This window comes from Pithys albifrons, chromosome 20 (genome assembly GCF_047495875.1).
Source record: "Pithys albifrons albifrons isolate INPA30051 chromosome 20, PitAlb_v1, whole genome shotgun sequence".
Classification (NCBI taxonomy): Eukaryota; Metazoa; Chordata; class Aves; order Passeriformes; family Thamnophilidae; genus Pithys; species Pithys albifrons.
Window position 1 is genome coordinate 13523232 of NC_092477.1, and position 26528 is coordinate 13549759.

General features: G+C 39.7%; 1 protein-coding gene across 2 annotated transcripts in view; it reads left to right on the forward strand.

The window, feature by feature from the left end:
• Positions 1-26528, forward strand: part of RALGPS1 (Ral GEF with PH domain and SH3 binding motif 1) — a 76047-nt gene that overhangs the window by 41508 nt on the left and 8011 nt on the right. The window contains exons 11-15 of one of the 2 annotated variants that reach the window (XR_011699505.1): positions 6055-6192; positions 7859-7952; positions 15506-15573; positions 24868-24994; positions 25848-26103. Coding sequence is in view for 1 of the 2 variants with exons in the window: in XM_071574625.1 (XP_071430726.1) it covers positions 6055-6192; positions 7859-7952; positions 15506-15573; positions 24868-24994; positions 25848-25999 (579 nt within the window). In the remaining variant the exon portion in view is untranslated. The remainder of the gene's footprint in view (positions 1-6054; positions 6193-7858; positions 7953-15505; positions 15574-24867; positions 24995-25847; positions 26104-26528) is intronic. The other variant, XM_071574625.1, reaches the window with a different exon arrangement.

A 26528-nucleotide genomic window follows, 5' to 3' on the forward strand; every position in this document is an offset into this window, starting at 1 on the left:
ATAGTTTGATATCCATTAGAAAACAAAAAGTTTTTAAAAAATAGAAATGAGAAGTTACACAATTAAGAATGATGTAAATTTTCAGTCTTTATCTGCACAGGTTTTTTTGTGGTCAATTTTGCAACACTGTGTATTTGTGAGACAATTTTAGGTACTGAAAGTTTTCAATTACACTTTGTGCCTGCAAATTGTCATAAACCTCCAAAGAGATCTGAAATTCTGAATTGTTAAGGATAAATGGTGCTGCTCCTTCTGCAGGCTGCACATTGTTACATTATTTATATCAGGAATTTAACTCCTGGCTTTGTTAAGTCTTCCTAGTCATTTATTTTTATGAGCTCTTTCTGACAGGGAAATGCTCACACACACAAACACACACACACACAGACACACACACAGACACGGAGACACAGACAGACACAGACACACACACACAGACACACACACACAGACACACAGACACACACAGAGACACACAGACACACAGACACACACACAGACACACACACAGACACACAGACACACACACAGACACACACAGACACAGACACGGAGACACAGACACACACAGACACACAAACACACAGACACACACAGACACAGACACACACAGACACAGACACACACACAGACACACACACACACACACACAGACACACAGACACACACACAGACACACACAGACACAGACACGGAGACACAGACACACACAGACACACAAACACACAGACACACACAGACACAGACACACACACACAGACACACACACACACACACACACACAGACACACAAACACACAGACACACACAGACACAGACACACACAGACACAGACACACACACAGACACACACACACACACACACAGACACACACAGACACACACAGACACACACACACACAGACACACACACACACAGACACACACACAGACACACAGACACACACACACACAGACACACACACAGACACACAGACACACACACACACAGACACACACAGACACACACACACAGACACACACAGACACACAGACACAGACACACAGACACACACAGACACAGACACACACAGACACACACAGACACAGAGACACACACACACACACAGACACACACACACACAGACACACACACACACAGACACACACACACACACACACACACACACAGACACACACACAGACACACAGACACACACACACACAGACACACACACACACACACACACAGACACACACAGACACACAGACACAGACACACAGACACACACAGACACAGACACACACAGACACACACAGACACACACAGACACACACACACACAGACACACACACACACACAGACACACACACACACACAGACACAGACACACACACAGACACACAGACACACACACACACAGACACACACACAGACACACACACAGACACACACACAGACACATAGACACACACACAGACACATAGACACACACACAGACACACACACACACACACAGACACACACACAGACACACACACACACACACACACACACACACACAGACACACACAGACACACACAGACACACACACACACACACACACACACACACACACACAGACACACACACACACACACACACACACACACACACACAGACACACACACACACAGACACACACAGACACACACACACACACACAGACACACACAGACACACACACACACACACACACACACACACACACACACACACAGACACACACAGACACACACACACAGACACACACACACACACACAGACACACACACACAGAGACACACACACACAGACACATAGACACACACACAGACACACACACAGACACACACACACAAACACACAGACACACACACAGACACACACACACACAGACACACAGACACACAGACACACACACACACACACACACACGGGGACACACAGAGACACACACACTCACTCTGACACACACACACATACACACTCACACTCACTGTCTCTCTCTCCCTCTCTCTCTCGTTCTCTCTCAACTTTTGGTAAATAGATTATGACAATAACATGCCCTGGTCAAAGAAATCTGTGAGAGAACAGAAAATTTGAACCCTGATTTTCTAACTTCAGGCAAAGGCCTTAAAAATCAGATTTCCCTTTGTTTCTGTTACTGCAGTTTAAAGTGATACCTTCTCAGCTTTTCTCATTGGCATAACTTTGTACTGCACTGAAAGTGTTTTGTCTTTCATAGCATGTTATGTCAGTCTTTCTTAATGAAGACCAAATTATACATCGTAGCTGTTCATGAACAATTTAAAGCTTACATGCTTCAGCCAAGGTTCATCAAAATTGGGTGAAGTTAAGTAACCACTGATTTCAGAAGGCTTGGGGGTATTTTTTTAAGACCTTTTTATTAGCACCCTTCAACTCGCAGGTATGCTTATTTATTATCTGCCTCAGTGCTACTTTCTATTTTACAGAAACTTTGACTATTATTGATTAAAGAAACAATAGGAGAAGCTTAACTGTGAATCAAGACACAAATATACAGACTTAGGTTTGCATCCTGCTGAACACTCCAGTTCTCTATAAATACTTTTTTCAATAAAACTTAGCCTTGGAACTTGTTGTCTAGTGGATGTAGCACTCAAGATGCATTATCTAGGTGGCATTGACTGTTACATTTCAAGGTCACTTTTTTGTTGTACTAATGTTTCCCTGTCTTTGAACTGTTACTAATATTATGCCTTTGTTTGAGCTCTCCAGTTAAAATTTAAGAGCTTGATATTAGAGGTTTGGGGGGAGTTTGCTAATTTAAAAATAATTGATCCCCTTTTACACGTTGTGATTTTCATTGATAAATTTAGTTCTGAATTACTTGACCATGCTTTTCCTTAGTCTGTGTTATTATTTCCATGACACCATAATCTAATGAACACTATGTTGTCTGCATATAGTATCCAGCTGCAAAATTAGTTCTGGTAACAATGGAGAAACGTGAATATCGCTGGAAGGGGATACTTGCTGTGGAAGAATCTGCCCATGAGCTCACCCTCTGGAAAATATCCTGATGGCTCCACAGCTTAGAGAGCTTTTTTTCAGTGCACAGTAGCACAAATGTGAGCCAAAGTTTGAAAATCTAGTGCTGTGTGTTTGCTTTGGCATGGGGCAGCTCTGAGCCTTTCCTTAGAGAAACATGTCTTGAAGTCTCTTGCTGAAGGGAATAATGTTGTCATTTCTCTGTACAAAGTAAACTGATTCTCATCTATTCTTATTATCACATCATATATGTAGAAGAGTTCAAAATGTAACTGCCCAGATACAGGCTGCTAATGCTAAAAAAAACCCCAAACCCTCAGAAAAACACAAAACCAAACAAACTAATCATCCTTCTTGCTTTAAAAGATGATACAAAGAGGAACTTTGGAAAGGTGTTGCTTGGTGTGTAATTACAGAGAGTATGTTCTCTCACACATTCCAGCATATCACATTCAGTTTAATTTTTTTGACATCCATCAGTTTGGTACTACCTACCAAAAGGCCGTTTCCTTGCATTTTTATTTGGAATTTCTAGGACCCAGGCTAACACCCTTTCATCCTTTTTGTTGCATGTGTATCTCATTGGTCCTCATCTGCACAGTGTCCTGGAAAGTGGACTGTCCTGAAGAAATGTTTACAACCACTGCTGCAGAGTGAGAGGGTGTCTGTACCCTTCATATCAATGGGAAGCTACTGACTTGCTCAGAGTAGCTGGAGCAGCCTTGACCCAGCTGCCATAAGGCATGTTGCAGTACAGAGGCTGGGAGCAGGTGGAATTTTGACAGCTGGAACTCTGACTGCATTTTGCTGTGCCACTGGGCAAGAGGGGACAGTGAAGAGCCAGTTGGTTTATATGTTGCTCAGTTGTTAATCCAACTCTTATTCCACTCATTTACAAGGGCTAAATGTCCCTGTTGGTTTTGATGGGATTATCAAATTACCTGTAGTCACTGCAGCACTCTCCTATCTGTCGTGTCAGTGGGTATGGGTATGAGGGGGGTATGGTTCTTTCATAGTCCAAATTCACAGATTGCTGGGGGCTTAAGAGACAATTTGGTTTGGCCTTATGGTTTCAAAGCAAAGTATTTAATGGTTCATAACAGACTGAATTTGTTCTGGCTTATTGCTGCCTCTTTGTTTCTTCATTTTGCAATGACAGGTCATATGATTTCTTCATTCATTTCTCCCTGAGCACTGGAAGGCTTTTCCAGAACACATGAATGCATAAGCTAAAAAACCTCAACAAATTAGGTATTGCAGCCTGGCTAATGCTGGAGATAATACAGTGTGATCCAGTGAACCACTTACTTGTCAAGGTGGTAGAGATCTGAGGAAACAGATACATAGCAAGCTCAGCACGAGTGATAAAAGGTCTTGCAAGGGATTTCTATGGTGTTCCTCAGTCTCAGAGTAGGAACATTAATGGAGATTCTCCAGGCAGCACTTTAGATACGCAAAATTTCATGACAAGACTGAATCTCAGCTGTAAAATGATGTGATAGCAAAGTATGGAGTGCACTTAACATGGCGAGGAGGTTTTGCTCATGCAGATACTCAGTACTACAAATTAAGAAAACTTCTGTATCGATGGATTTGGGTCTTTTTATTAAGCTGTAAAGAAGAAAACTTCTAGTAAGCCACATGCTTTTCTTAGATTTCCTAGACTATGCTGGTGGTCTGTAACTTGTAGCTATGTATGATAGAAATGAGACATAACTAGAGAACACATAAGAACATTTTCATTTGAGAAAAGAGTTTATTATTTTCCCAGATGGAAATACAATTTCCAGGGGTTCAGATTTGGATTTTGGTTTTGTTTCTTTTGGGTTTTTTAACCTGAGTAACTTTAAGGCATACTTAGAACCAGGAGATGACATGAAAATAATTTGTTTTCACTGCACAAACTTAATGGCCTTCCAGTGATCTGACTGTTATCAGTAATTAATGCAAGCATACTGGAATTCTCTCTGAAGCACTTTGCTTAGGCGTGGTCCCTGCGTTTCCTTCCCTTTTGAAAAATTGTGCTTGACTAGCACAGCTGCATTGCCTGTTGTTTTAATAGGTGGGCTTTGTTGAGGAAATGTCATGTTCTAAAGCTAGAAAAGTGAAATGAGGCAGCAAGGTAATTTGTTGGAATTAAGAATGTTCTTTTCAAGAAAACATGGGGTGAAGGGGGGGAATCATTAATTATAAACATGCTCAAAAACCAGTATGGAAAATCTAATGTGGAAATACGGTAGATTTTAATGCTGCACAAGTTATTTTCCTGTTTAAAAGAATGTTCCCTTCTTTGTTATGCAACAAAGAGGCATCTAACTTTCCTGCACAGGTCGTAGAATAGTTTAGGAATATGTTAAATTACAGTCTGCCTTTTAGCTGACCCTAAACGTTTGAGCAATCCTTAAAAAAAAAATCAGACCACAATAATGTTTTTGACACACTAGCAATAGCTGCAGTGGGCCCTGAATGGAGCACACATAGTGATTTGTGTTCAGTCTACAGCACATGTTGTTCTCAAGGGAAAAACTACATTTTTTCATGCCTTTTTCTAAATTAATAAATTAATAAATAACCCCCTTTTCTTTATGCTTTTTTACCTAGTCAATCCTAAGTATCTTCTCCTGATGTCCTCTAGCAAAGTCACCCTGGAGCCAGAGCCAAAGCTGCAGTAATTCGTTCCAGCAGCGACTGGTGGCATTGCAGGGGGCTCTGGTTGTGTCCCAACCCTCACTCCACCAGCTGGTGCAGCTCTCACTCTCTTTTTAGTGTCCTGAAAATTGCTCATAGTGAGCATTAGCCTAAGTTACAAAGCTTTTCTGTCCTTTTTCAAGAGGTGTCATAAAATTCAAGCAGTAATTACGGAATTTTTCAATATGCAAATCCCAAGGTCTCCTTTGTTTAATGGGTCCAGACCCCAGTGAGAGTAAATAGCTGCTGGCTGTTGGTATGCATGAAAAATAATGCAACTATTTCTGTTTGAAACACTAGATCAATTGGTTCATTGATTTGTTTGTTTCAGGAATTTATCTCTTGGATTTAATCTACATTGATTCTGCATATCCCGCTTCAGACAGCATTATGGAGAATGAACAAAGATCCAATCAAATGAACAATATTCTCCGAATAATTGCTGATCTGCAGGTCTCCTGTAACTATGGTTGGTAAATTTTGTTATGCCTATTAAGCCTTAGCTAAAATTTCTTTAGTGCAACATTGTGGAAGCAGTTTTTTTGCCCTTTGTAAAGGCAACACAAGAGGCTAACGTTGGTAGAGTTCAGTCCTGATAAGTGATGTAGCTTCCACTCCTGTGTAGCTTCAGTCTTACCAGTAAATTGGGCAGATAAATATGTATTCTAAATTGTAAGAGTTATAACAGAGGTTGTGTAGAGTTTACTGCTACGTGTGGGCTACAAATGATATACTTTCAAGTGCAGCTGTTGCATTTGGGTTGTATTCTGTTTCCACCAGAGGCAATCAGAGAGAATTATATTAATATTTTCCCTTTACTGTGCAGTAGGTATATTTCTGGAGTGTACAATGTGTTCATTTCATTATTATTTTGTTGTTAACATCCTGATGATACAAAATGAAATACAAATACTTCAGTCTATACAAGTTGTTCGATTGTGTTAAGCTTCTCCACATACATTGCTCCTGGATGAAGTGAGGAAAATGAGAGGTTGTTCTTTTTGTTAATGTGATTTTACTCTAAAATTAATTTCTGCAATTCTAGCCTGCTAGTGAAGATGTATATCAAGAAATTTGCTGGGTTTGGAGTCTTGATGAATACTCAGTGTGCTCTTGGGGACTTAGCATGACTTTTCATTGCTTAAACATGAAACGAGCTGGTAAGCCTTGGCAGCAGCTACACAATTGAGTAAGTTCAGGGCATTTAATGCTACAGTTTCAAAGTGCTTAGGACAAAATAAAAAGATTGTGAGGACACGAGGTGAGAAGTTAACTGTGTATGTTTAAGTATCCAGTCCTTGTCCTTTGGTATTGTTGTCAACTTATTTTAAAGTACTTAAAGGTAGGGACTAGCCATAATAATGTATGATTATGAATAGCTAGATTATTCAGGTGCCACTTCCTTATTGTGAGTTTCATTTTGTCTCTGAATACTTTGAATGACAAAGAAACTTCATTATTTCATTGACCCTTGCCTTTTGACAGCTTTGGTATCTTCCTGCAATGCTGTGCATTAATTTTGAGTGCTTTAGTTAAAATCAGGATGAAAATTAAAATATGGCCTTGAAGAAACTGTTCTGGAATAAAGGGTGCCTTTAAAACAGTTGTCTTTTCAAGAGCATAAAGGTTAAGTTAGGTACTATGAGGCATATTCTTATCCATGCACCTGATGTGTCAGGGGGGTTTTCTGTCACTCTGAACTTAGCATCTTTCATTCTTGGCATTCAGCATTGTAATTTTTAATTAATTATTTAGTAATTTTAAAATCACTTCTTGGTCATAAGAGCACCACTAATAGCCATGGCTGCAGAAAAATGAACGAAAATTCAAGCAGGGTTTGCAGGAAATAAAACTCTTTTCCACCTGTGAGACAGCATCTAATAAAATCCTTGAGCTTTCATGGTGATGCAATGCATCTTTCCTTTCTTTAAGAACTGAGAGCATCATTTTTGCTGCATCCAGTCTGTAACATCTTCTTAGAGTCAAAGTAGTATTTCTGCCTGGTTTATTCTTTAGGAAGGTTCAAATTCTCTGTTTCCATTAAGGTAACTGTAAGAACCAGAAAAATACCCTAAAATAATAATCAGTTTTGGGTGGCATGAATGTTCATCTTTGTTTGTTTGAACACTCCACAGATCATCTCACAAAACTGCCCCATGTGCAAAAGTATTTGAAGTCTGTCCATTACATTGAAGAACTTCAGAAATTTGTAGAAGATGACAATTATAAGTAAGTACTGTTCTTTTCTTCAGGCTTTGGGAAATTTAAAGGAAATATCACTTGATTGTTATTTTGATTAAGAGCTGAACAAAAAGCCCTTGACTGAAGATGTTTCTGCTGAGTAAAATCCAAAATCACAGTCTTCCTTTATGACTATAAGCAGATTTATAAAATGAAATATATTTGTAACAGTTAAAAGTAGATGAAAATTCTATTACATGATGGTTGTTTGCTGGCAATTTTGTTAATAATCCTAAAGTCGTCTCCAAGATTGACTCTATGGTGTTATAAATAATACATTAAGAACATCTACCAATTTCAAATAACTATTTTTAGTAAATTGGTACTTAAGATTTGGGGATTTAAGTTTTGGGGGTTAAGCCTGTCAAAGCAATGTTTACAAAAGACCTGGAGAAGAGCCAACCCACACAGTGGTTTGAAGCAGACACCAGAGAGCACATTGGTCAGTATGTGAATGTGCTCCAGTTAAAAGAAGTGACAATTCCTGGCCAGTAATTCTGAAGAGCTAGCAAATTAAATCTGGGTCTGTCAGCCAAGGTTTTAAATAGCTCAACCAAGGTAGGTGCAATACTATACAATTAGCTATTGACAAATACAGTAACTATAGTTGAGCAGAATCTAAAGCACTGAAGGCAAACAGATGTTCAATAATGTGATGCCAGTATAAAATATTCTAGAATATGTTTTAGGGAGAGAGGTTGCTAATTAAATCAGTCTTGTTATCAGTTTTATTATATATTTCAGTTAAGAACTTTGTCTCACAGTTTGTGTGTACGTAGGCTGTGTGCTAATAAAACAGTGATGGAAGGGTTCATTGAAGTAGAACATGATTTGAATATCCCAAAAGAAGAATCAGATGGCCTGATGACTAAAATGATAGTGCCACAAAAACCAAAGTGTTACATAATTATTCTGACTTTAGTTTATGGTGTTGATCAGTAGATAGCTGTTGAAAGTGAGATAAAGCCATGAAAAGACAAATTCATCCCTACTCCCTATCAAATACAGTGTTTCTATAAAAATCAGAATTGTTTCTACTCCTTCAGAAGGAGCTGGTGAGAGCCTCCATGGAGCACAATTCTGGCCACCCATGCTTAAAGTGGGGTTAAAAAATGCTAGGGCCATTGGGTGAATAACATCTATCTTGTAACACCAGACTTAAAAGAAATAGCTTTGGCTTTAGCCTAGAAAAGGAGAAGTTTAGGTAAAAGAATCACTTCGTATAAACACAACTGGGAGAAAACAGTCAGGGTAAAGAGAAATTTAAACTAAATTGCAATGGTAGCACCAGGATAAAATGAATACAAATTTCAGAAGCTAAATATTGAAATATGATTTGTAACTATCAGAGTAATGGCATCCTGGAATGTCTTCTTAATCAAAGTAATGAGATAAATAATTAAATAATTTTAAGTTGAAACCTGACCAGTTGATGGTATTTGAAACTTACCAGTTAATGTCTGTCAAAAGAAAAGAGCAGGTTTAGTACCAGAAGACTGCATTGCTGGGGTGGGGTGATGTACACGTGCATATGGCACTTTGCTGCAATTAGAGCTGACTCTGCTGCCCTACAGATGTAACATCCTGCTGTGATGGAAAAAAGGGGGTCACCATAATAGAGACAAAGAAACTATATTTGAGCACAACATGAGTCAGGCGATTTGTTGTTTCAGTTTTGGACTTAGCTGCAGTTGGTGGTAACTGCAGCTGCCAGAGCTGTTCTTTGAGCTCTCGTTCCAGCCACACAGGGCTATCCCTTAGCCAAACCTGTCCATAGGAATTCTTGTGAGGAATGTTTGTTCAACCTGAGAGAATAATTGTAAAAGTAAAACCATTCAGACAAGGTGTTCGTTTGGAACTTCTCCAAGTATTATCAGAAATTACTTCAAACAGAGATAAAATGTCCAAAATTTATCCCCTTGCTAAGGGTAAACTTCAGGAAAAGAAACTGAACCAGCACTGGGTCGTTCCCTGTAAAAACTCATGCTTGGCTATGATTTGAGGTGTTTGTGGGTTTTTGTCTGGTTGATCACAAGCACTAAAAGTAGTGATGTTTCCATAAGAAAATTATTTGGTTAAAAAAGGAACATGTTTGATATTTTCGTAGCAAAATTTATCTGCTCTGTGGAGCTAGAATTCCTGCCAGAGTACGTAGGTATGTTCTTCCTTTTCTCAGTCTCCTGACATTGTATGTGTTTCACACATAGAGACATTGTGACAGAGACACACCTTGACTGTGAGCAGTGCACACAGCCTTTGAAAAGACTTTTGTTAAGGGTACTCTGAGATTTAAATCTCGGTGTTAAAATTTAACAAGTGGTCATTATTTACAGATTTCCCTCATACTTCCATGCTTCATTAAAACTGTGAACATAGAGCAAAATTAAACGGAGTAGTCATTAGTAAAGGTGAAGAGTTGTAGTTACAAAAGGCAGTTAAATGCCTCCCTGACATCCCATCCCGTCAGATCTCGGGAGCTCAGCAGGGTCAGCCCCGGATTAGTACTTGGATGGGAGACCTGCTGGGCAATGCCGGGTGGGGACAGCCCTTCCCAATTCTTCGTTTGCGAAGCCGAGCCACACACACAGAGCCCCTGGACTGGACTAAACAAACTGGTCATGTTGTTTCGTTTGATTTTTAGATGGAGTTTCCTGTTGATGCAAGTGTTAACACTTTATATACAATAGCTTCCATGAACTGTACTATCTTGGAAAAAGATTAAACAAGTGTTTTCTATAAGCACATGATACTATAACAAAATATTTGGAAAAATACAAGTAATTCAGTTTAAAATTCAAATATTAGTTTAACTTTAGCAGCAGCCTTGCTGATAATGGTTTAAGATTCTCGATGTATCTTAAATATTGTTTAGTACTTTTGATTTAGTTACTTGTGAAACTAATCCAAATTTAGAAGTTTTCTTTCTAGGCTTCACTATGGCAAGACAAAACTTGACTGAAGTCACAAGAGGTATTAAAAAGAGGGAAAGATTAGGTTCTTACCAAGGAAAGTTGCTGCAGCTTATATACATTGGAGAACTTTGATCTTTTTCTACCATGTTTGTTTCGTCAGAATAGAGCTTTAAATTAAAATAAAAGATTAAATTCATCAAAACTCATCAATCTAACCTTAAAGAAAACTCTAATTCCTCTTCCATTTTTGCCCTTGATAAGAGGTTTTTGAATTTTTTTCTGAATATTTGATTTCACATTTTCTTCTCAGTTTCCTGAAGTAGATCTTTAGTTTCATGGCATTTTCTTGGTCCAATGTTAGAAGAAACTTTAAGCCTTTAAAATGCAGAGTACAAAGTTTTTAAAGTGGAAAAGAATCTCCTCTCTCTTTCCAGTGGCTGCTCTTTTTGAGCCAGGGACAGCGTTGTGCTGTCTGCAGAGATGTATGTGTGACCTTTGGCATCAAGAATAAAACTATCTCAGTACCAGGCTCTCAGGGAAAGAAGCTTAGCTAGTTGCCCTGAGATGTATTGGCAGAATCCCAACACATGTTTTGCCAAATGAGAACCTCAATTACACTGAAAAGGAAGATTTGGCAGCCACTTTATATAAACAAAGCTTTTCTCTGCAATTTTTTCTGCTAGTCCAATTGCTTCCTTCAAGTTCATGCTTGTCAGCAAGTAGGAATGCTCCAAAAAACCCCTGACAATTATGTCATATCCTAAAAATAACAGATCTTTCTTTCTCAGCCCATACACTGGTTTTTGTAGAATATGCCCAGTTATAGCAGTATATAACAGTGTGGCACCATGCCACATCTTTTCCTAATGTGACATACCTTGCAGCCATTCCTAAACAATTTTGTTGCTGACCTTTTGGTATCATTAGGTCAGGCCTTTTATTTTCCACAGTTTTCTTTGAGTAAAACCAGTTCAAAGACTTATTATTTTATGACATTGTTATCTGTCTGGACAGGACAGACAGGACTGGAATCCCATTTTGTAGGCTGCCATCTTATACCTATGATTCAGTCCCTCAGAGCATATTAGGCAAGACACTGATATTCCAATAGAATACTAAAATCAGTTTAAATGTAGGTTCAGATAGGCAGGATGCTATGGGAAAGCATCTGAGGGAAATTAATAGGCAATTAAAAGGTTATACTGACTTGTAACAGTGCTGGTGCTGTAAAAGTAAGAGCTGCACCATGTTAGCTCCAGTCCTATGAGAACAGGAATTTGTAGTAGTGCTAGTCAGCTGTGGGAGTGTCACTGGGTGTGTGAGGATCTGCATGATGAATGTTGGTGGGGAAGCACATCAGGTCTCAAAGTCTGCACTGACCTGTTGAGAGTATCACCCCAAGCCTCTCAGGGGCCAAAGGTTCTGGCTCCAGGGGTCCTGTTTGGGACCCCTGTTTGGGGTCCTGCTCGTGCTGCTGACACAGAAGTGTGTCACACATGTGTGGCAGGGGCAAGACACATCCACGTGTGTGTGTGTCTGTGTAGAACCTGCGCTGCTTCAAGGAAAACACAGTGTCAGAGGAATTGCAGAACTAAATTTGAGTGGTGACAGACAAGGCAAAGCTGATTGAAATTCTACTGACTGTCAGTATCTCTTCTTAATAAAAATGAGTTTGGTTGTTTCTAGCCTTCTGGAGGACAGAGGAAATAGAAGAGAACGTGGTTAGAGAAATGATATCTCATTCTCAGAATATATTCCCTTTTCTCACAGTTTATTTTAAATGTTTTTAAACCATGTCAGCATGAGTACTTTATATTTACCAAAACTCAAATTTAGGCTAGTATTTATTTGTTCTTCTTTTAATAAATCCTGTATTTTCTTAAGTTGAAAGTAGCTAAATTGCATTTTTGTTGTTTTGGAAACATTGCAGAATTATGGCATCATTCAAGTCAAAGGGTGAGATTCAGAGTGTACTTTAACAAACAGAAAAACATTATCTAACTTTACATTTTCTGGAGAGATGACCAGTGGAGAGTGATGTAATCTCATTTTATAGCAATGAAGACTCATTTGTTGCTCTGTCAGTGAACTTCTAAGTGCAGCACACAATACAAGTGCTTTCTAGATAGTATAGTGATAACATGCCTCTTCCTAAACCCTTGAACCATAGAGGTGTTAGGTCTTGCTTTCTGCTGTTATCTTCCCCTTTTCTTCTTTACCAGAATAATTTTAAACAGGAAGCAAAATTGTAAGCCCAAGTAGTTGCATGGCAGTTGATCTTACTTGCTTTTGTCACTAAAGAAGGTATAGGAATGTTCTTGCTTTAAATCTGATAGCACTTCCCCTGATGTACATACTCATAGACAGTATTTCACTTGTGCTGTTTTTCAAACTTGGAAGAGCTTCACTGGTTCTTGGACCTTGATACGCAACGAACTGATGAAGTTGGTACAAAATATAAAGTTGGGCAAGTGATTTCTGACCTTCTTGGGTACGTGAGGTAGTCCTGCCACACTAGGTCTACATAATGCCTGATTCTGTACATAGTTATCTGAAATTATAGACTGGACCTGCTTAATGAGCACAATTCAGTTCAACATGCTTAAGAATAAATCTAATCTCTAATCCTCGTGTATAGATTTAAATTCCTTTTAGTCTAACAAAGCAGGAAGTTTTTAGGAGGGATGCATTACAAATCACATCACTGTCAAAAAAAGAAGAGATTTGCTTACACGGACTGAATTGCAGTTATGTCTTTTTGCACTGGGCTTATTGAACAAAAATGTCCACAGTGACCAAATAAACTGTTGGCTATTGCCACAGAGGACTAATAAAACTGAGTAACTTATTTCATAACAGGGAAGGAAAGAGCATCAGAAATTAGCTCCTCAAAGCTGGCAGAAACTAAACATGCCATTTTCACATGTGGGGAAGAACAAGTAACATGTCCTTTGTACAGGCAGAAATAGAAGAAATTAGGAATAGTGGAACAGTGATGGCTTAGCAGGAGGAGGGTTGTCTGCTTCTGTTTGGAGAAAAGCTGTGAAACAAGTTGAAATGCGTGTTCTGCTTTGCCTAAGGACTTTGGTTTCTCAAATATGAGCTAACCCGGTAAAATGAGCTTAATACCCAAATTTCTCAATATCTTTAAGTGGCACAGTTCTGCAGGACATTATTTTTAAAAAAATGTAAAAAACTTTCTATGCAAAAGTCAAGCCCACAGCATGGGAACAATAAAGCTCTGGTATAGTGAGGAACAGATTAGCCTTAGAAGTGAATGAAGGAGTAACTTCTGTGCAAGGGATGCACCTGCAACATTTCTGCAGAGATGGAAGATAAATTCACACAGTAGGGGCCTATTTACAGGGAAGGACTTCATTAGGTTCTTTTGCCATTTTTCCATAGTGAAAGAAATTCCCATGTGATCAACATTTGAATGGTGCATTGACTTGTATCATTGCAACTCTCTCATTGTTGGCTTTGGGAGAGTCATGTTCGCGTTTCCGGGTCACAGAAGTCATGCTGGCAGAAAGAAAAGGTAGCCTGGAAAGGAGTGACTGATTCATTACGTACTTGAAATACATTAATTTGGGTGGTTAAAAGAATCTAGTACTATCAAAAAATAGAAATTCAAAAACTTGAAAAGTTACCGTAGGTTTGTTAACTGCCTTCATGGTGAAACATACTCAACAATGTTTGAATACTGTTCAAAAGGAACTGGAAGGTATTCCCCATAAACAGGAGTGAGGAAAGTGGTAGTTGGGCTGTATGTGGTATTTTGAAATGCTCTTCCAGGTTCCTCCCCCTGCCCCTCTGCACGTTTTTGTCTTCAGTCAGAGCCTTTCCTGGTGCCCAGCTGGGAGCTGCTCGAGGGCTCCGCAGCTTCTGTGTGTTCTGTGCTGTGCAGGGACAGCAGCTGTTTCCTTTGGGCTTATGCAATTCCATTAAAACTTACTTAACACTGTAGTCCTCCATACCTTTTTGTCAAACAGGTACAGAGCAAAGGACCCATGAATGTCAAGTGCCTAAACTTGAGAGATGGAAGAAGTGCCGTGCAGTGGGAGATGGAGACATGTTGGAGTCTGAGCTAACGCCAGAGTGAGTGAGGGCATCCTAGAACACATGGAGTTAGGCAGAGTGGCATATAATATTTTCTTCTAATTACCTTCTTTTAAGTGTTGGTCACTTTACCCACTTATGTTTCTTTTCTATAAGTCTGTAGTAACTAAGTAGCTATTTCTGAGTGCACATTTCCACATGATAACAGACTAAATTCACTTTCATGCTCAGAGGAAATAAAATGTTTGCTGTTAAGTTTGCATCTAAATTACTAACTTTTGGAGATTTTTTTTTCCAGGTGAAAGACTATATGAACTTACGGTTTTACGCTGAGAGGGAGGATAAAGTAACAATTTCCTGTTCTGTTTTGACCGACTCTCCTAACAATTTCTTTCTTGGTTCTAACAGATAGTGATTTACTTTGAAAAAATTACTGTTTTGTTACATGAAAAAAAAAAAAACTACACTTCAAAGAAAGTAAAATTCCTACTTAGCACTGCCAAAATAATTACTTTCAACTTCTACTGAGAAATGTTTTATCTTAATTTTTCTAAAAACTTGTTTTTCCAGATTATCTTTAAGAATTGAGCCAGGTAACAGCTCTCCTCGACTGGTTTCCTCCAAAGAAGATCTTGCAGGTAAATGTCATTTGAAAATCTGAGTAAGGAAATCATTTTAATTACATAAATCCTCCACTGAAGTGTATGGGAAACCCCAGAGGTACATCAGTAGCATGAGTCAACAATAAGAATTGCTCACTTGTATAGAAACAGTTGCAGTTCAAGAGATGACACAGGGTGTTTGCTAGCATTGGAACAGAAGTCAGATTGTGGGATTTTTTACAAATGCTTGCATTGTCATGATTTCATGGTAAGTGAAGAAGAAAGAGCCCCCTTTCAGTACAAACAAATCAATGCAGTGCATAGCCTAGGAAATTCTCCTTTCAGGTTTCTGTGTAATCATGTAAATTTGAGATAATTTCATTGTGTAAAGCAGGAGTACAAAAGATTTGTAACAGCTTCTAGCAACATCTAAAAACCTAGAGTACCATCCATAAGTTGACCAAAACTTATCTGCTTATTTCTATGACCAGACTAAGCAAATATCAGACTGTAGGAAATGTACCTACTGCTACAGGAGCCATTATCTCAAACACTGTTCTGTTTTAATCTCTTGAACCTGAATGGCCAATTTTCTCTCTCATTATGTTAAACCATGTGCAAATGTATAAAGCTCAAGGGGTCCAGACCCAAGCTGACAAGCAGTTTCATTTGGTATTCAAAATGTCTTTTCTTCTCACTGAATGAGAGAAAGAAAAAGGAAGATGCTAAATACAAAAGAAAAAAATAGAGGGTTTTTTTTCCTCTGCCTCTCAGCTTTTCATGTTGGCACCTATCAGATGACCAGGTTTTATAGGGAACCTCTTGTTTATCTCGGGAATGTGATTACTATTCCCAGAGTTAGGTAAACAGTTGACCTGGTCTTCAGTTTCTTCAGGGAGGTGCTCTCCCTCTTTCTGCTCAATGGTCAGTATTATTAGTTGTTGAGGAATAGAAATAAGGAAATAGTTCACAAGAGAACGTTTTTATTAGGCGAGTTAAAAAAGAGTTCCTAATGAACATGTTCATTTGGGAGTTCACTTCTCCGTAGCAGCCACCACAGTGCTGTGCTCTGTGTCTGCAGCTGGAAAGGTGTTGATAAAGTACTGCACTTCTGCCAAGCAGTGCCCACAGCACCAAGAATTTCTCTCCAAACCCAGCCCCCTGCCACAAAGGCCAGTAGGCTGGGAGTGGACAAGAGGTTGGCAGGGGACATAGCCAGGACAGCTCACTGAGGCTGCACAAAGAGATACAGAGGTGCTCCGGTACCGTGTGACGTGCTCACCAGTGAAGGCTCAGAGAAAGGAGGGAGGGAGGCATTTGCTACTCAGGCATTTGTCTTCCCGAGCATCTGCTGTGATGCTTCAGTCAGGCTGTGGCTGCTCACTGCCTGCTGATGGGAAATAGAGGATAAATTCTTTTTTTCTTTTATTTTGTTTCTGCGTTCAGCCTTTGCATTTCTTTATTAAATTGCCTTTATCTTAACCCTTGACAGTTTTTGTACCTTATTTTCTTTGCCTCATCCTGTAAAGGATAGAGAGTGGTAAGAGAAGGTTAGTGGATACCTGGCAGTCAGCCAAGGTGAACCCACCACATCATGACATACTTTCTTTTGCCTTTGTCATTATTAGCTTTTTCATACTTGAAACTAAGTCATTGCCTCTCATATGATTATAACTTACATTTGCAAAGCAGACATACAAGTGAATTTTTTGTTTCCTGGCTTTTGCTTTGTGCTGCTCATGTTGACATGCTCGACATTCGGGCTTTGATGCCAACATTTCATTAGGATGATTATGGAAGTTCTAACTTTAGTCATGGCAGCATAGTATGTGATTATTGCCAATACTCTGTAATTCTTAATCAAGGGCTAAGATTTTATTAGACCTATAATGGAAGGCAATTAAAATACAGTTTCAAAGTTGGAAACAAGAATTTTGAACTTTTCTGAAGTAGGCAAGTAATATGGCATGATACTGCCTTGAGCTCAGCTGAAGTCCACAAGAAATGATGATGACAATCACAGAATCACAGAATGGATTGGGTTGGAAAAGACCTCCGAGATCATCAAGTCCAACCCTTGGTCCAACTCCAGTCCCTTTACCAGATCATGGCACTCAGTGTCGTGTCCAATCTCAGTTTAAAAACCTCCAGGGATGGGGAATCCACCCCCTCTCTGGGCAGCCCATTCCAATGTCTGATTACTCTCTCTGCAAAGAATTTTTTTCTGATATCCAACTTAAATTTCCCCTGGCAGACTTTAAGCCTGTGCCCCCTTGTCAATGTTCAGTAGTACCTACTCAATTGAATACATGATCATATGGTATCTGGCAGTATTAAGAGAGGATGAATTTTCCATTCTGAGTCTGTAGTGCCCATCTGTGCTCTGTAAGGTTGCTTTATTCAGAGTGAGAATTTATGTGATGACAAGAAACCATGTCCTAAGTCAGTCCTATTGCTCCATTCTTCTCTTAGTATTTCCTTCAAAATCTTGACCCAGTTGTGGCCTGCTGTATTTCTTGCTCAGCCAAGGAGTTCTCACTTTTTGCCAGTTAGATAACGAATGCCATCAGCATTTTGTAATACCCATAGGAATTTTTCAGTGACCTCCACCTACGTGGCTGCAAAAATGCTACTAAAGGGAATCCAGTGTATTTTACTGAAAAAAGCAGGTTTATTCCCAGAGAACATTAGTTAAGTAAGTTAGCATGAATTCAAATTGAAATTTAACTAAGCAATAACTCATTGTTTATTGCACAACATTAATAAATAGAATATAACCATATGGCAGTCTTAATAATTCTGAGCTCAAATTCTCAAGTATCAGTAATGATGTATTTGACCATGGAGAATTAAAAATAGCACATTCACAGGTATTTTTCAGTCCATTTTATTTGGATTCAAATTATATAGTTTGAGATGATTCCGCTTCAGACCTTGTCTGTCACAAGTAAGTCCTCTGCAGTCAACAAGCTGTAATGATAATAGATGATGTCCAAGTACTTTGGGCAGTAGTTTAATGTTCTAGTCAACAGTTTAAGGCATGGGAGTCTGGTTGTAGTAATTTTAAGGTAAAATAAATGTTCTTGGCCCATAAGGACAGTCATCAGTTCAGTCCTCTCAACAGTCCAGAAGTTAAAATATTACAAATAGCAAAAAGTCTGGTTGAGTTCTGCCTGTGACTTGCTACATCCTCACACAGGTCAGTGTGTGTTTCCAGAGACAGCAAAAAAACCTCAGTATCATTGGTAATATCAGGGAATGGTGTCATCTTCATGTCCTAAAGTGTAATTGTTTGTGTTCATGCTGGTCACATTGCCAGCACTGTGACTTTATCTTCTACCCCGTTTTTTCTCTTTCAAAAGAAAACAGTTTATGCTAGCCAGGGACATTGTGGGTTTCTTTTTTTCCCCTTAAAGTAACTTTATGAGTGTGAGGTTCAATAAGAACAGTTATATCCTACAGTATTTCTGTTTGCAAAATACTGGAGAAAACCATGTGTACATTTTCCACTTTGTTTGCCAACTGGTTTTCCAGTAAATTTGAACAGAAGGCAGGCATCTGATTAAAGTGAATGTCTGACAACAAGCTATGTTTTGTGTATTAGTGGCTAAGAGGGTCTCATTTAATTACCAAATGCATATATAATTGTGCATACTGCTTTCACGGGAAGATTTCATGTCTTCCATAACTCTGCAGAGATTCTTGTCTCTTGCAAGTAGCATTTAAAAAGGAGCTTTAAGCAGTTTAGTTGAATGCTTTCAGGAACTGTGTGATCCACACGACTTCCTTGGCAGCAACTTAAGTCTGTTCATTCTGCCTTGCTGTGGTTTGAGAGAGAGAGAATGCAGTTGGAGAGCTTATACTGTGCTAACTGTTCACAGTTTCCAGTTGAATTAGCTGTAAAAGACATCTGTGTTCCTGAAGTGTCGGCTGGAAGGTGCTTGGCATTTATGGTATGGCCGTTAGGATGTTTTGGAAGGAATATCTCAATACATTTTCCCAGAACAAAAGAAAATATTTAGTGCAATATATGGTAAATGTTAGCCTTCTAAGCAAGTGAAGTTCCTCAGAATTAACACATCAAGAGTAGCTCAGGAGAGAAAACGTTCTTTACCATCATGTTGCTTTGAAAAGTTCAGAGTGCAGTGCTAATCAGAATTTAGAAAGTGAATACTCCTTCTCTGAAATGTATCATATTTATCCTGTCTTGAAAAACAATATAAAAACTTAAAATAATATTAAAATAATTACCATGTCCAGAAAATTTTATCTAATACTAAATGACTTAAAGACTGATATTGACGATTCTGTGATTTTTATCAAACTCCTTCATTAAAGTAGTATCTAGCATTAAAGTTAGCATTGAAGTTGGCAACAGCCAGGCCTCCATTGTGGGTAGCCCTTATTTTGGGTGTTTTGTTATGCAGTAGTCAGGAATGGACCCTCACCCCGTCTTCTCCCCCCGCCCAAGTAGGTCTTGGTGTAATTCTGGAGAGGAGAATAATTAGACCAGAGGTTTTATGTTACCATCCTACCAGGAATATGGAGTAATTAATCTGAAACAGGTATATTCTCTTCTTTGTTACTGGGGTAAAATTCAGCCTATTGTGCTGAGTCGATTCAGCTTTGAGTGCTGGCCCATAAACAACTTTTAATATGTATTTTAATTAATTAGAAGAGGTATATTTATTGGATGTAGAGTATGTGATATGTAGGCGTTGAAAATGTAGAAACACAAAGAAGAAACACTGGGATGTTTGCACATTTGTAACCCTCTGAAGTAGACATACTACCTAGTGACACCTCTACAGCAGTCCCAGAATTTTTGAATAAAAACCCCTGCCCCATCATTTTCCATGTAAACACTGAGTTTGACATTTAGTTTTGCCATTTGTTTTACTGGTTGCTTTGACAACTAATAAACAGTTCGTGCTGAGTGCTTTAGCAGCCAGTTGTTCTGTGGAAATGAGGATTGTCTAATCCTTGTGCAAGTTCTTGGTCATTTGCTTCATCTGCACAATGTCTGATTTTCTTACACGGGACTTAAGATAGAAATGGAAGAACTACGTTTTCTTTTACATAAATCTACAGAGCTTCCAAAAAACTTTGGTCTTTAGTGTCCAATCTCTTCCTCTGTGATACTTTCCAGACAGATTTTTACAACTCATTGGAGTGTTTTTGAAACAAATTAATGCCAGAGAAATCTGTGGGATTCACATGTTATCAGCAACTAAATCCAGCTGGAATTAGTGTCCTTGGGTTTTTTCTTAACATACCAAAGCTTCACAAAAATTGTAGGATATTCTCTCAAAACAAATATAAAGTTTCCAGGGAGAGAAGGATCATGCTCAGTTTTTAACTTTATCACTATTAGTTTTTGTGACTTCCTTACCAAACAAATCTAATGTCCTAGTTCATTGATGCTTATTTTAGCTACCAAGCTGTTACTCCTTAGGAATGCTAACAACATAGAAAACTGCCAGAGGGTGAGGAACTTTCCTGTCCTGGTGTTTGGGGATTTAGTTGGGTTTTTGTTTTTGACTCCTTTTTTCACAGCAGTCACCTGAAATAGTTTCTGGTTTTTTGATGAATTAGTTAAATGTATTTGGTTGAACCCAAACTTCCAAGTTTCCCTGCAGCTGTGCTCTCACAATGGGTTTGACTTCACTGCCAATCTGGATGTCACCCAAGCCCATACAGTGCCCCACAGATCCAACTGCAAAAAATGCAGCATTTTTGCTGAAGTGGAAGGCTGGGTTTTGCACATTCCACTTGTGCAGAGTAACTCACTCAAGTGCTGACAGTAGTGATTCCATGAAAGTGACACCTGAAATCGAAAGTGTCACTTCTATCCAGGAAGCATTTGAAGGAATTAGACTCAAGTGTGCTTACTGTGCAGTCAGAAAGACTTTTGTGTGTGTCTGTCTGTGTGTGAGCTCTGGGGGAGCACAGAGAGGGGCAGCCAAGGACTCAGAGTCTTGTTCTCAGACTGAGAAGCAGCCGTAAGAAACATGGCTCTTACACATTCTGTGCATTGGGAGGCTTTCATTGAACTGTAAAGGAATTCACTGGAAACTTAAACTGTTCTTTTACAGTAGCCATCATTCTAGATTTAATTTTTTGTGTCATTTTTGATTCTGTGCACAATATTCTTTTTAAGTTCTTCATTGTGTGTTTTGTAAGTAGGTCTTTCTCTTTGAAAGTTTTAATTATCACCCACTGACTTTGGTTACACTGAAAACAGAACAGTAAAAATTTACAGCGAAGATTTAACTAGACAGTCTGTGGCTTGGAATGTCTTTATTAAGTTTTAGAAACAGAGCTGGTAAGTATCAGTTTTATGTCTTAGCTGCTCACTGAAAAATAATCAATAGTTGAGACTTTTACCTTCCTGAAAAATCCCTCAGTTCTTCATCATATATGCAACTTATTTTCAGTTTTCTGTTTGCATGTCTAGTATTGGTTTATTGATAGCTTTTTAGTGGAGAAAAGTTATGAACTGTAACTCCCTCACCCTGTTACTTTTTTTAAAAGCTCTGGAGACTGTAAATGTTCACATGTTTTACTAAAGGATTGCAAAAGTAATGTTCATTTATAACATTTGAGGGATTATTCATGGAAAAATTATGCAAAGGAAAAAACAGTGAGATCCGTTGGGATATGTGTAAACTTTTCCAAATGTTCTTGCCACAGATCTCGGAACAGCACTCAGCTCACTCTGATGAACTTGTCTCACGTTCCCTAATGCAAACAAACTTTTAATAACATTTTAATATTTTTATACATTTTTTTTGGTGCATGTCAGCATAATCTTGAAAATGATGCTGAGAAATAATGAAAACCAAACTAACCCTTGTTCATGCCAGCTGACTGGAAAATCCTACTAAGAGTGCTTTGTCTCCATGAAAGGCAAAATAACAGAACAGCAATCATGGTAACAGTATGCACTAGGAGTGGAGCCAGGAGAGTAAAGAGGAGCTTTAGCAGTAGCAGATGACTTCACTTATTGGAAAAAAGGGGCAAAATAACTCCATCTCAAATGAATTAAAATATTGGGATTTTGTTATCAGCAGTATTGGGCATAGCTTCCCCAGCTAATTGCTCAGCAGTCTGGTATGTCCATAAACATCTCTTGGTCTGTGCAGTTTTCATCAGCTCACCACTAACCTCTTTGGCATCCTTCTTGGCTCGGGCTCTCTGTCTCTTAGCCCTTTAGATAAATGAGGTCATCTCCCCTGTGCCCCATAACTCCTGCTGACTCTGCACCCCAGACTTGCTGCCTTGAGTGTGCCCAGCACAGGTCCTGCCTGATGGAGCTCTGGACTTCACCATTCTTCTTCAGAGACATTTGGTGGCAGAGCAAATGCAAAGACCATAAAGGTTTTTTAAATTCAGATTCTTTTTACCTTAGCACATAGTTAACAAACTGTATATATATCTTTCTCTTGCTTTGGAGATGAGGAAGATGCAGAACTGCATTGAAAATGGCCACTCCTGACAGAATAATACCAGCACTGATGGTATTATGGTAATGAACACCTCAGTAGTTCTAAGTATTTTACTGTTCTCCTACTAAATTGATGACCCGATGAGTGATATTACTGCAGGCTCCTCTAATGAACTTGTTCCTCCTCTGTTACCAGAAGCAGTTTCCTACTTTTGCTTGTCGTGAGACTTCCTTCATTATTAAGTGAACAGCACTGTGCATACTTTGCTCAAGTGTGCAGAACATTGTGTGGATTAAATTTTCCCCCTTACTGCTAGGGAAAAACCTTTGCAATTCTTCATAGTTATGACTCAGTTTATGGTGAAATTCCAGAGTCTAGGCTATGGGAAAATAAAAATACAAGTGATTTGCAATTAATTTTTATATTTCATAGAACTTGAGACAGTGAGTGTGGACAGGAAAGCATATTGCATTTATTTGTATTATTTTTTGCCTCTTACTGGAAAAAACTCATTAGTGATTCTCCTGCTTCTTGTGTCCTATGAGTCTTCAGTGCAAGGCAAAAGAAGCTGATAAATAATTCCTTTGCTTGGTGAGAGATGGAATAGCCTACATAATGGATAGAAACACGCAATATCTCAAGTTGGGGGGGACCCATAAGAATCACTGAGTCCAACTTCCTGCTCCTTGCAGGGCTATATAAAACTAAACTATATCACTAAGAGTGTTGTCCAGATGCACCTTGTACTCCAACAGGCTTGGTGCCACTTCCCTGGCAAGCCTTGTCCAGTTACTGATCCCCCTCTCAGAGCCATTTCTGTTGGAACTGCACTTTCACATACTGTTTGTTGTCAAACTGTGCCCTGGATTGTTGAGGATTTGTATTGGGTTTTTTTCCTTCTGTTCCAGTTTATCACTTCTTTGAGGCCAGACACTTTTGTAAAGGTGATAATTGTATATGATTTTTCACATCACAAAGTTGCTGCCTATGTCAGCCTCTTAATGGGATTTGGTTAGAGGCCAGAAGCTGAGGTTGCTGGAGCCTCTGATTCTTGTAATGTAGAAGGAAGTCTGTTCTGCTGCTATCTGGGCTGCACCAAGGAGAAAGATGTGGGGAAAAGGGCCATTTTCATGACCACCATTCCCAATTTCATCACAAGCACCAATGCCACAAAAGTTAAATCTCAACTGTTTATTGATGCCAAGAATAGCCTTGCATTTACTGAGGATGGTAGGCTGTGTTGTTCTCTACTGTATTGCAAAGCTCACTGACAGCCTTTTGTGAAAAGCATCGAGGAACTGGAACAAGAACAGTTTGTCCATGTTTTCTGTAAGGCCTCATAAAATCTCTTGTAAAATGAGAGTAAGAATGATTGCAGTGAGGTGTCTCTAGGGCTCCTAGATGATTAAGAAGTGATGCATCTGTCTGGCCATTAGACACATGAAAATCCCGCTTTCGCTTACATGCTCAAGCTGTGGGTCAGTATGAGCAGATTGTTTAGAGTTTATTCACAACATGAAGTTCTGAACAAAACTCAAAACGTGTGAACATTCCTGCTCACACCAGAAGTACAAACTGAGTTCGTGGTTCTGTATATTACACTTTGGCACATCCAGCTGTTGTAAAGATCCCAAGATTTTTTGTAGTTCATTTTTACAAGTATGAGCAAAACTATTGTAAAAACTACTTTCAGGTAGTTCAAGGGTATAAAGATGAATTTATAACAAAAGTCGATAGTGTAACCTAATGTGCAAGAAACAGTGCTTCAGAAATGGTATCTTTTGGGTATCTGTAACAATTCATTTAATCTGTACCCAAACACCAGCTCACAAGATTTCTTTGGTTTGTACCAGTTCACTGTTAAATAATCTCTGTCTTTTAGGTCCATCCGACATGTCAGCGATAGTGAAATTCAGCAGGAGACCCACGTGTCCTGATGCCTCAGTAGCAGCAAGTCTCCCTACACCTCCTGTGCCAAGGCACCGGAAGAGTCACAGCCTGGGAAACAAGTGCGTACTCCCAGCTGTCTCCACTCAGGCAGTTTGTTGCATCACAAAAGTTTAAGATATCAGCAGAACACGCTGGTATTTGTCTTTCTATTTCTTGTATTGCAAGAGTGCTTCCGGCTTTACTGTGTACTCTCTAGATTTTTCTCCTCACACCTGGTTATTTTTGCTGACTCCATTCTCTGCTGGTGCCAGGCATGGGCAGTACTTGAAAGCTGCATATCCACTTTGGTCTGTGGATTCCTGGTTGCATGACTGATACTTGTGTTTTTTTAAATATCTTGCTAATACATCTAAGGAAGTTACGAGCTGCTTGGCACACCTTATTCAGAGAAGTTGTGACCCTCTGCACTGGTTCACCTGGGTAATGCGTATTAGAAGCAATTCCCTAAATGTACCATTTACCTAGCCAAGTGGGAGCACCTGCTCCCCAGTTAAGGTTTCAGCATCTACCAAATTTCACAATTGATGGGTTAGGGGATGAGAAGTTCATGTGACTTGTTCAAGGTCATGGAGCGATGGTGTGTTAGTTCAGCTTAGTGAAAGACCACAAAGCAGTGGCTTAGCTGGAGTCTCCTTGCTCGACTTTTGCTGCCACCAAGGGTGTTTGGGTTTTGTACAGAGAAGTCAAAAAACGTAAAACTTTCCAGCTGCAGAAATTTCATAATTGTTGCTGACAAAGAGCAGTAAAATCTGAAACTTGTTTTGGTAGTCAAGGAGCATCTGTACAGTACATGGTACTCTTTAGTTGCCTGCTTGTTGATACCCTGCTGATGAGGCAGAAATACTGTGAGCCGAGGGTGGCTGTTGGTGGCTTCAGAGGGGTTTCCTATTCTTCTCTTCCTTCCTGTTCCAGTATGATGTGTCAGCTGAGCGTCGTGGAGAGCAAAAGCGCCACCTTCCCGACAGAGCGGCCCCGGCACCTGCTGGATGACAGTGTCCTGGAGTGTCACAGTCCCGCCCGCAGCCACGTGCCCAGCACACACCTCGCCAACGGCCTCTCCAGAGGTATCCACACCCCTACCCTGGCCCAGGGCACAGTGTCCTGGAGTGTCACAGTCCCGCCCGCAGCCACGTGCCCAGCACACACCTCGCCAACGGCCTCTCCAGAGGTATCCACACCCATACCCTGGCCCAGGGCACAGTGTCCTGGAGTGTCACAGTCCTGCCCGCAGCCACGTGCCCAGCACACACCTCGCCAACGGCCTCTCCAGAGGTATCCACACCCCTACCCTGGCCCAGGGCACAGTGTCCTGGAGTGTCACAGTCCCGCCCGCAGCCACGTGCCCAGCACACACCTCGCCAACGGCCTCTGCAGAGGTATCCACACCCCTACCCTGGCCCAGGGCACTGAGACTTGTAGGGATTCTGAAAGCAGGGAATTAGGAACATCGTTAGCACATGTGCAAAGATCAGTTGGTTTCATGGAAGAACGTAGATCAGAACTGCTGCCCAGCTTACCTGGTCAACTTTACCCCAGCTTTCCTCAGTTGCCCACTGATGGTTTTGGTGAAAGTGGCTTGAAGGAAGATTCGTT